The sequence below is a fragment of the Tamandua tetradactyla genome, chromosome X (genome assembly GCF_023851605.1).
Source record: "Tamandua tetradactyla isolate mTamTet1 chromosome X, mTamTet1.pri, whole genome shotgun sequence".
Taxonomy (NCBI): Eukaryota; Metazoa; Chordata; class Mammalia; order Pilosa; family Myrmecophagidae; genus Tamandua; species Tamandua tetradactyla.
The window spans coordinates 99,282,803-99,294,909 of NC_135353.1; the positions used below are offsets into that span (position 1 = coordinate 99,282,803).

At 41.4% G+C, this 12,107-nt stretch overlaps 1 protein-coding gene across 3 annotated transcripts in view; it reads right to left on the reverse strand.

The window, feature by feature from the left end:
• Positions 1–738: 738 nt before the first annotated feature.
• Positions 739–12,107, reverse strand: part of NHSL2 (NHS like 2) — a 76,939-nt gene continuing 65,570 nt past the window's right edge. For all 3 annotated transcript variants that reach the window (XM_077145430.1, XM_077145432.1, XM_077145433.1), the window contains 2 exons: positions 10,826–10,958; positions 739–10,082 (listed from right to left, as the gene is read on the reverse strand). In XM_077145430.1, coding sequence (XP_077001545.1) covers positions 9,761–10,082; positions 10,826–10,958 — 455 coding nt within the window. In that variant the 3' untranslated portion in view covers positions 739–9,760. The remainder of the gene's footprint in view (positions 10,083–10,825; positions 10,959–12,107) is intronic.

Sequence of the window (12,107 nt, forward strand, 5' to 3'; positions counted from 1 at the left end):
GTTTTCTATGTTGTTTCCAGATCTGCTGGGTCCTTTTGGAAGAGCAACCTGGTGGTGTCAGGTGACATGAGCTAGCACTAGGGCCTGGGTGGGCCAAGGGTGCTGGCTGCAAGGACCTCATCTTTACAGACCTAGGCCAGTTGGGAACAGAGAACAAAGCTCCTTTCAGATGGGAGTTGACCATCTAGCTGTCACTATCTGCATAGTGGGACCATACTAACTTTGAAGGATAAAAGCGATCTGGGTTACATCTGGTCTGAGGGTTTTTTGGTTTGTTTGTTTTTGTTTTTTGATTTCAGCCTGGACTCACTCTGGTTTTCTGGCTGGGTACCTTTATTGAGCCAGAGAACAAAGCGGAAGTGTGTGCCCTGAGAACAGTTGCTAAGACAACCTCCTCCCCTCAGGAACAGAGTTACTTATGCCCATTTCATCAGAGCCATGTCCGCAGCCCCTTGTTGGGTCCACGAGCAGCTGAATTTGAATCTCTGAAATAAAGTTCTTGAACCCTAATTACCTGTGCATGTGTCTTAGGGTCACATCTCAGTGGGCCAGTTTTCTGCAAGATATTGTGTCCCACATGTCTGTTTTGGGCTCTCAGGGGGTTGTGAGAATAAAATCCATCGTGTGTGGGCCCCCCCCACACACGTGTGGTCGGTAAAACATGCTCATGAACTGGGCTTAGGATTTAAATAACGGCACATGGTTACTAAAATGAAAACTAGAGGGTGAAACAGAAAATGATTTTAAAGAAAAAGTTTATTTTAAGAAGACACAAACAGCTCTAGCTATATAAAGAATACAGTTCAATTGCTGGTAGCAAGCCAGTAAGGAATGCTTTTTTTTTTTTTTTTTAAGAAAGGTAAGAAAAACCTTTTGCAATATCACCCCACAGAGGGTTCCCTTTCATTTTTGCTTTGGACTCTAAAAAAACAGGGATTATGATCTCTCCTTGTTTCTGTTTCTTGACCTTTTATCCAGGGACACATTTTCTCCATTGGGGAAATTGTCTTGTCTCTGCCTTCCAGTTTGATACTGGCCTGTAAATTCCTGACTCTCTTATTTTTCTGAAGTGCATTTTTGGCACTTGATAAGCATTAAATGGTAAATGCTAACTTCACAAAAGCCTGTCTCCCGACTCTGTATAGTAGGACTGACCAATTCTCATTCCTCCTTTTGCTTTTTGCAAGTATAGTACTTTTGGTGTTGAAGGGTCTAAGGCACAAGCCTAGTTTCCCTTCCTAATTCTGGAAATCCTAATAAAAGGCAGAAAGGAACTTATTCTGTGGATGCTTTTAAATAGGGAAATCCTGAAAGTTACTTGGGTCTCTGGCTTTTTAAATTCGGATTTCAGAAAATGGGTCGACTCCTGGGCTCAAATGACAGAAATCAAGCTAAAGGTCCTAAGAAGCAAATTGTTTAATTAGGAAAAGCTACAACCTGAGGGATATGTCAAAATGACTGAGTCCATATTGAATTAAAGCCTTAGCTCTCTGAAAGTCAGCCTGTCCAGAGTTGTCACAGAGGAGTTTCTTCAAATGGCTTCCTGTGGAAAAGCCAGCACGGGCTGGTGGAAAGAATATGGCAGCAACTCACAAGTCTCGAAAGACAAGAAGGAGGAAATGGCTCAGGGACCTCCACAATCTTCCTCTTTCACTGTCCCATCAGACCTGGACCTGGACCAGGGAACCCATGAGAACACTGGGACAGTGTTTGTGTGTGTGTGTGTGTGTGTGTGTGAGTGTTTAATTCATTAATGAATGTGGCCCTCACAGTCCAGGCGGAGGAACCATACTCACACACACACAGGCACACGTCTTCTCCTTCACTTACATCTCTCAATGTTTATACAGAGAAATGTGAAAATGTAAATCTGAGTTTTAGACCCCAAAGTAGCATGGGGTGGAGATGGAGGGAGATATAAAGACGCTTTAAGAATCCTTTTAGAGGTTCAGGAAACAGGAGGAGATGGTGCGCTGGTTGTGGCGTTACAGGGTCATCCCAGGGACCACACGAGGCAGGGAGTTTAGTCTAGGAAAATCCGTGGCCACCTCATTGGTTTTCTCGCTGAGTCTGAGAATTCTGTCTAGAGAAAGTCCAAATCCCATTACAAAATGGACACATGGATATTCCAGGTTTTAAAACAAGCTTTTGGAACCAAGAAAGTGGAATCACATGGCTTCCAGCATCAGCTCTAAACCTGTGATGGCAGTATGGGGCAAGGTGGGACAGGGTAGCCTGGGGGTCCCCAAGCACAGTTTCGGAGAATAACGGTTAAGACAAAAGAACTAAGAAAACTCAGAAATCCATTATTCCCTACCAGCCTACCCTAAACCCAAGGAAGCAGAGGCACATTGGATAACTATGACAGGTCTGGAGAAAAGAATGAGAATTCCTATACCGAGGTAGTCAGTAATGAGGGGGTGGGGTGGGGGAGGAGAGAAAGGGAGTCCATGAAAGAAACTCTATTGAAGAGTAGTTGCTGGCGTATACAGCCTTTCTCCAGCCACCTCTGCGAAGTCAGACTGGTCTGACCATGCAGTAGATGGGAGCGCAGTGAGCCACACTAATACACAACCCACTCATCACGTGGAGCAGTTCACAGAAATGCCTACCCCAGAAGATCAGGGGTCAGCAAACTATGGCAATTGGGCCAAGTCTGATCTGTGGCTTTGTATGTCCCATGAACAAAGAATGGTTCTTACACTTTTAAAGGGGATGTGAAACAAACAAACAGCAACACCAAAAAAGAACATGCAACAGAGACCATATGAGGGCCATAAAATTAAAACAGTTACTGTCTCAAAAAAAAAAAAGCTACTGTCTGTCCCTTTACAGAAAGTTTGTCAACCCCTGGTCTACACGATGGGAGAAACGCCACAAATCTCTGGTGAGAAGGTCAAGAAGAAACAAAAGAACAATGGAAATAAATGGAAATACCACTTAATATGACTAGTATACTCTTAAAGTTACACTTCCTGCCAACTCCACAGAATAGGGAGGTATGCCTGAACTACTGAAGGAAGTCCAAGAATAGCTAAAGAGACAGACATATGAAGGAATTAGGCAAATAATGTTCTGGAAGAGAGACTGCATTCAGAGCTGAGGACTGATTGGGGGATTCTGTTATTGTTTGATAAGATGGAGATGGAGTTTGAACCCAGGGATTCACAAAACATCAAGCTAGGTAAAGTTTATAGAATGCAAAAAGGTATCACATGAGAATCTAACCCTCCAAAAAGATCTCATAAAGATTAAGAATGAAGGCTAAAGTAGATTAGGAGAAAGTGTATTGTTCTGTCTTACTTTGAATAAACACCAAATACAAGAGTTCACACACACACAAAAAAAGTAGATTCATAAGGGAAAATGACAAGAGTGATCTTAGTTTTTCTTAAAAAAAAAAAAGTGACCAGAAGATTTCCCTACATAGGAAGGTTCCCTACTGAAACATGGAATTTAATCTATAAAAATCCATTTTCACACAACTTTTAGGGAAAACATCTATTATATAAAGTAGGGCACACTGAATTGGGAGGAAAATGTTTCTAAACTGCAAATCAGATTTGTCTTTGGATTCACGAACTGTAAAACTCTGAGTATTTTCCTTAAAGCATATATATTAGTTCACTGGAATACCTGGGGGAATTCATGTGTCATTTAAGTAAAAGCCAGCTTTGGGCCTTCTATAAATGTAGTGCTTTAGATGAAAAAACACTGGCATCAGAGGTTGGAACCCTGGGGTTTAACCTGAGCGCTGCCTCTGACTCACTGTGTGACCTCATGTAAATTATATGACCTTTCTGGGCCTCAGTTTCCTCACCTATAAAATGAGAGGTTGGTCCCTTTCAACTCTAACATTCTGCAATTATAGATAAATATAGAAATAAGATAAATACAACAATCTAGAAATAACAAATATTCCCCAAAGTACACTTCGGAGTCAGTAGAAAAAAGTAGCAATGAAATATAATAATAAAAAGAATATAACTTTAACTACTAGCCAGAGTAAATATATTTCATTTAAAAATTAATGAAAAGATTTGTAATTTACAATTGATCAGGAGACTTAAGAACATACATATTGATATTTCTTCATCATCATACATATGGAAGAAGGAATGAGTTTGAGGCAACTTGTACAATGAGCACAATGCTGCATTGGCATGCATAACATTTTATAAAATTGGACATTAAAAAAGCTCAAGACCATGTAAGGAATACATATTTTATAAAGCTTAGCATTACAAAGAGGCTGAAGGGTGTCAACTGGTTGTTCCAGCTCAGATTTTCATTTTGGATTCATTGCTATCAGATGCCACTATTCAGGCAAAAGCTTAAAATCAAATATACTTCAGCCAGAGCCCTGCTAGAGAACAGTCATCGTGTTAAAGACAGGTATTTAAGGGTTTGAAATATCCAATAAACCCAATAACTTTTCAATTCTTTGTATTTGTGAGTTAAAAATTGTCTTAAACAAAAAACAGGCCAGATGTACTGGATCCACCAAATCAGTTTGGCTGATTGAGCAAGTAGTTGATTCAATCTAATGCTTTTTAAACCCAACAATCCTGTGTCTGAGCACGATGACAACAGAAATCACTTGGCCATAGACCAAGTGATTTCTTGTCATTGTAATGACAGCAGAAACAATGGGAAAAGTTGGAATCATTTGGAGAGTTGTAATATCACTGGATTATAAATATTATACACACACACACATATTCAACGGAAGCTGCTGTTGCCACTTCTGGGACCACAATTTGAGAACCACTGGCTTGGATTTGGGGTTCTATTGAACAAAAGTATACACCTATTCTATATAATCCATTACTTTTGCAAATTACTTTTTGCTAAACTTATTAAAAACACCCCAAGTGCGTATCTATAACCATTTACTATTGTATACCTCTATAGATCTGTTTCAAAGTATTCTAAAACTTTGCTTATTTCATATCATTATTTAAATGACTATACTTTTTGCTGCTGTTTGACAAAAGCAGCCTGTTCCCACACTCTCATCCTTTTAAAGTCCCCAGTATTTTAGCCACTTCTATTTGAAATGCATGCAAAGGCTTTGGAGGGACTGGGTTCTCTGGTATAGATATGGTCTCATTTTCACACCAAGCTGAAGTGATTGCACATAACATAAATAGAGTTGGAGGAACTGAAGGCTCGTGTTTCATAAAGTTGTACCTCCAGTAAGTTTAGGATCACAACCAATACCAGACAACCGAATAAGGACATTGATTGGACGTTTTCACCTTTCACAAACAGGAACACATTTTCACAAACTCCTTAAATACTTGTGTTCTTTTACTCAAATGGTAAGTGGTATTAACTCCACTGATATAAAGAGTTAATGTACAATATGAATTACCTGGGCCTTCTCAGTGGCTTTTAGCAGCCACTTCTGAGAGTCCCTTTGAAGTAATCATATTGAACAGCACTGAGTATCAGGACAATTTTATTGATCATTGGCAGCTGACCAAAGTAATTTGAGGAGATTAAGATATTTCCAATATTCTGGAGTTAGCTGTCAGGAAATTTGGCCTTTCCATGGCCAAAAATATACTTCTACAAGTAGCTGATGCCCCAAATTCCACAAGTAGAGCATCGTTCCTTTGGCTTAAGGCTTTTCCCCTGTTAAAATGCAAAAGACCTTCAAAAGAGGTAGCATTAAGCCTTATAGTCTCAAGGTAAATGAATTTATCCCTTTCCTGAGAACATGCTTTTCTTAGAAAGGAGAACAAACTAGGAGGCACTGCGGAGAGTTGGTGCTGGGAAGCAAGATTCAGGGAGAATGGAACAGAAAGAGGAGACTGAGGATCCCAAAGTCAGACCTCCAACTCATTCCCCATTTTGCTTACAGGCTGTCCCTGTCTGCAATGCTATGAAATGGGTGCTAACTTGCCACTTAGAGTAGGTTACTTATAAACTATGAGTTTGATAATGCTGAAGTCTTTAATGTATACATAGATTTATAGAAGTGGAAAAATAGAAATAAAATATTTGGTGCAAAAAAAAAAGGTATGAAGTTACCGAAAAACCATACTTGCTCATAGAAGATAAACTATTACTTCATAGAGTGCAAATCACAGGGCTGGGACTATGGTAAGGCACTTGCATGACCCTGAGAGTGGGTGCCTTCTTAAATTTTGCGCCCTCGATGCTTCACTCACCTCACCCTAGTCCTGGCCCCGGCAAATCATATTAAAGGAAAAGCTCTTCATTCTGTTACAGACTTGGTGACAATAGAAGGCTAAACCAGCAAGGAACAGATCACTGACCATGAACTTGCCTTTTAATGAACAGTTCATTTATGAGAAAGAGGGCAGGTCTGTGGACAGATATGCTCAGACTGAGAGGTACAGTGGGATCCCAATGAAATCTACGTGGTCTCAGTAGTTAAAATGGATGTCGAGTGAAATGCTGGTCATAAGAGCCTTGTAGACTCTCATCTGCCCTCACACACCCAAGGTAATTTCTTTAGATAAACTGGTCAATTCATGTTCATTAAGATAACATGAACTATTTTGCTGCCTGCTGTCATGCCTCCTTTATGGGTGAGTTGTTTGCTAGGGGTTCAGTTCATGGAAGTTGGGGCTCAGGGACAAGTTGAGGCCAGAAGGGCTGGCCAGGTAAGAGGCCGAAGCAGACCAAGTAGTGCAGGCAAAGAAGAGAAACCAACAAATTTGCTGTTGAATTGAGAATAGCTTTCTCTCTACCTCACCATCTGAATCACAAATATGTAATGAATACCCACCAAGTGCAAAGCACTCCTAAGTCCCAATTAACTTCCTCTGGGGATGGCTCTCTCTACTTCTGACTGGAATGAAGTCAGTCTAGCAGAGCCACCTGGCTATTGGAATCGGGGCGGAGGGGGGTGGTGTGGTAAAGTGATAGAAACAACTTGAAGTGGAAGTTGATCTCTTGGGGTCAACTTCATTTCTATTAAACTCTTCTGAACTTCACCTTTTAAAGTTCCTATTACTATTGTTGTTATTATTATTATTAGGTTCCCTGAAAGCCTCCCTGAGAGGAGCTTTCAGCCTCCTTTCTTCACTCTGAGAAGAGGAGGTACAGAAGGCAGCAAACACTGTGGTAAGTCCCAGGGACTGAAGGATGGGGGTTGGCGTTTTGGTAATCAAGGGAAGGAGACAAGTTGAGTGTTAGGAGTAGGAAGGCTGTTTGGTGTTATATTAATAAATGAAAATGATTGGTAGAGATGTTACAGTTTGGTTGGTTGTTTAGGTCTAGGTCTGTTCTGCTGCAAAATATTAAATGAATATTTGCAGTCCTGGAAATGTGTTGCCTGTGACCATACCATCTCTGACCCAAATCCTCTTGTGCTAATGGTAATTTGAGGGCCAGAGTGATGATGTGGGAAGATGTCCTAAAAATATCCCAGGCATAGAGTATTGTAAAAGAAAGAAAGAATCAAGGTATTTGAAAAACATAAGAGGTGTCTGGGCATTTGGCTTTAGTATCTTTTGGGAAAACCACCAGAGGCAGTAAGGTGAGAAGACAGGCAAGAGCCACTAGAAGTAGAAAACCAGAAACTGTCCAAAAAATCAGCAGAAGCAACAAGTTCTGTACTATGTAACTCTCATACTCAGTTTCAGAGTTCAACTATCTATAATTGTTCACAAGGAGCAGTGCCTGGCAGCCGTTCACTTTTGTTAGGTGAAAGCAGAGACACTCCTCCTTTTCCCTACAAAGAGAGAAGTTTCAGTCTTTTGAAATACTGAGTCTGGCACAGACAAGCATGGCATTCATATACAAATTAAGGCCAGAAATGGATCTATTTTATTTCAGGCAAAAAAACAAAAACGAAAGCAAAACAACCCTGAAATCTGCTCAGGATCTTCCATCTACATCGTTCAAATACTTTAAAAAGCAACTGGGCTTTCACTAGCTGTGTTTAGTATTTTAAGTGGCTTTTCTCTAAATCAAGGGGAAGTGCTGACTGCAAGGGACTGACCTGTGCCCAGAAGACCAAAATTCAAAACTGTACCAATCAAGGATCTAGGCCCTAGGGCTTCTTTACGACAGGCCCAAGTCTCCTTCCTTAGAACTGGGTATCATTTTTCAGCTGCTCTGCCCTGATGGAGTATGGGCAGCTGAGCTAAGAGATTGCCTCCCATTGGCGAGCAACATGACCAATCCAAATCAAGATCTGCTTGTCTCTGCTTTACTGCATCCTTCAGGAAGTTGACCGATGTATCTGTTGTGTAGGAGAGGCGGATAGAGGAGGAAGGGGTCAGGGTACTTTCTGAAACAGGCTACAATTTCATTCAACTTTTTAATTTCCCTTTTGGGAAAGGTAGATAATTAATTTTCCATTATTGGTCAGTGGATTTTCTTTGTTCAATGCTTTGTCTGTTTTTGCTCCCAACCTCCAAGAAGCCAGGCATATGAAAATCAAGTGATTCATTGCTCATCCTCTGCTTTAAAAAAACTGAACTGTCAAGTATAGATAGTGCTTCTAAGCTTTGGAGGGAGGGGAGATAGCAAGGATTGTTCTGGCCCTCTTTCAGCTCCCCATTTACCCTATTTCTTACCTCTCCCCCAGCATGGTCAATTGAAAGTTGATCAAACAGCAGAAACAAGATAGCCAAGAGTAGCCCTTTCTGTGTGTGTTAAGGACCAAAGCAATTTGCAACTCTGTCTTTGAGATTTTGGATATGTCTTTGTGGTCACACATTCCTGGTTTTCTGAACAGAGTAAGACTTCCCTTAAACAAAACAAAACCAACCACAAACCACAATTTGAATTGAATGGTGAAGGGCAAGTTGCACTTAGTTTCTATCTTCCTTGAGCCTGTGACAATGCTGTTCCTTCAATTAATTACTTCCTGTAATGAATGTTATAGGCAAATGAAACAACAAGAGTTTTTAGGATGCAGCATGAGTTGGGTACAGATACTAGCTATGATTGCTAACAGACATTTGAAAGAGCTCAAGGCTCACATGCAAGTTATCTTAGATCGATCTGAGTGAACAAATGACTGCCTCATTTGTTGGCCACTCTTGGGTCATTCAAAGTAATCTCAGCCTGTTCTTTTGTAGCTAATGAGTGGGGGGGTGGGGGTTCTATATTTTCATTGAAACTCATCACCCTGATCTCCGTGTAGAAAATCAAACTGAAAAAGGCATGAAGTTTCAGGACAGTCACATTCATATTTTGCACTACAAAACTATCCAATCAACCCCATGCCTAAGTAAGCGCACACCTGCAATCTCTCGCAGGGGAGAGTTATACCGTGGTTGAAGAGGCATCAGAGTCTTTTTGTAGCTCCACACAGGGCCATCTGAGGCCTTTCTAAGAAAATGAATAATCAGCAATGGTACCCTATGCGCCCCCAAGTTTGGCAGTCCTCCATCTGCCCTCACACTGTGCTCCTCTGTGACAGGAGCCGGGGCTGGGGCAGCCTGGTTATTGATCTAAAGATTTGTGTATGTGCTCTTTCGTCTGAGAATTTCTTCTCAGTGCACATCAGTGGGGGAAAAGAAGAAGAAAATCAGTAGTCAGTGATGGCAAAATTATAAGTGGGAAAACGTAAAATGCTTGAAGATGATTAAAGTGCCTGATGATTTTAGCTTTAGATGGTGTGGCCTCTCTCCTGCTGTCTAGAGTGTGAGTTAATGCAAAAGAAATGTCAGGTTCTTTGTTATTCCCACGGTTCCTTTTTAAAAACTCTTCTTCTTCTCCCTTCTCTGCTTAAGTTTAATGACTAAACCATGCTCACTGAACCCAGGGCTTAGGTACTGGGGTTATCGTTGGTTTCATAGTCTTTTGAGAACTGTGTAACGATTCTCCGAGCCAGAGGATTAGTGGTCTTAAGCAGTTCAGCTGCTGATGGGCGGGACTTTGGAGGTGCCTTACTTCCCTTCTTCTGTAGCAAGGCTTTGAAATCATCGTTTCTGCCAGCACCTAAGCTGGCACTGCTGCTTGATCCTGCAGTGGCAGCAGACTCACTGAGTGGAAAATCAGCTGTGCTCTTTATTGGTGAGTGGGAGCTGGGTCTGCTGCCGGCGAAGCCCTCACCAGGCTCCTTCCAGCCCAGCAGCTTTCTTTTGGACCTAAATAAAAGAAAGTTTGGTTTAAGTGAATTCATGCAGCAAACATTTACTAATGCTTCATATACCTTTGTGAATGTCAGTGACATGATCTGCTCTTTCACCTTGTTGCCTCTGGTCCACCCCACCTCCTTTCAATGCCTATAGCTGGAGTCACTTGACCTAGCTTCTGGGACCAAGGAAGAATTTAAGGGGTCAAGGCTAGTAGCTCAGTGACTCTGAATCAAGATGCTCTAAGGGCTGATCCTGTTCTGAACTGGTGCTTTACTTTCAATAACTGAGCTCATTCCAGTTTCCTTGTCACCAAGCACCTGCATTGGGCCCCTGTCCAGTTGCTGGGTCCCCATCTGGTCCCTTTTGCCCAAGTTCCTGCTTTGATACTCTACCTGGTGCCCCACCTCACCTCTTGATGAACATTTTTGGTACAAGGAATTTTGTGAAGGGTTAAATGTCTCTGACCATAGACAGAGCTGTGGGAGAGCAGATGGAGCCACAATAGACCATACGGTTGCTAGGAGACAGGGGGTCTCTCACTCAGCGCCTGGTGGTCCCTTCTACTCTCCTCCTTGACTTCATCCAGAGATGTCAGTGAATTTGAGATATGAGGTCTGGGATGATGCTCACATGTGTGGATATCAGAACTCAGCTACCAGTTTTAATTCTAATGGCTGCTTAGAGGCAGCAGATGTTCTTTTGGTATGAAAAGGGAAGACATTGCAATTGGAATGAAGGAAATTGGTCCAGACCTGTGTATCACAGTAAATAAATCTTCGGTTGTGCGGGAAGTCACAAAAACATCATCATCATCTTCAGCAATCGATTCAGCTGTTTTATCACTGATTAAACTTTTTTCTTCATTACTTGGTTCCACAGAACTCCCTAGGCATAAGAACCAAAAGGGATGACTTTGGGAAAATAGTTAGGACAAAGCACAATCTCATACTTTATTTCGCTGGATATTCAAAGCAACTCTGCAAGGACAGTGAGGTAAAGATTTTTAACGTTTCTGTTTTGCAGAGAAGAACATGAGGTTCAGAAGTTTAGTGATTTGTCCAAAGTGGGCCTAAACTGATCACTCATACCTTTTCCATTATCAACAGGCAGCCTGAGCAGTCCCTTGTTTTAACTACATCATTAAAAAACAAACAAACAAACAAAGACCTGACAACAATTTAAAACAAAGACTCTCAACCAATGGGTAGGAGTGAGATCTATCTTAATCTTAATCTCAGAAGGAGCAGGGGCAATTTGAGAAAGCATATTCTAAAAGACCTGTGGCTTTGATTTGTCTGTTTGTTTTATTTTGAAAGTTCAAATCAGCTTAAAGAAGGCCTTAGGAGTTTTGTTTTCACCTTAAAACTACAGTAATTTGTTATGTCACAGTTCTGTAGGCTAGAAGTCCGAAATCTAAGTGTCTGCCAGGCCATGCTCTATGTGAAACCAGAAGGGGATGATCCTGCCTTGCCTCTCAACTTCTATTTTTTGACAGCAATTCTTGGCTTGTAGATACATTTGCCTCTGTCTTCACATGACCTATTCTTCTGTGTCTGTCTGTGTCTGATTCTCCCCTTCTTATACACCAGTCATAATGGATTAGGGTCCATGGGATTCTAGGATTTGGAGTTAGGGATTTGAAAAAGGATCAGGAACATTACATAGCTTCTTCTTATGGTTCCATGAAGAGCTAGGCTCAAACCATCCAAGCGAGTGAGTTTCCTTTCCTCTAAGAAGCACTAAGAAAGGCTTCTGCTGGTAACATATTCCATTGCTTCAGAAGCCTACGGGCACTGCCGTGGCACCTAAACTCAGTATGGGAAGGTATGAATCCCCTGCATGAACCTAAACTCAGTGAGGCTAGTAGAAAGTTCTGTACAGTTGAGGTAAACAAAAAATTTGTAGGGCAGGGGATGCATGCTTGACTAGGTAGATGGAATCCTAAAGTCCTAGGGTGCTAGGATCTATTTTGATTTCATTATCTCAGCACTAGGGATTCAAGGATAGACTGGCCAAAATTGGGCTTTGGAGATC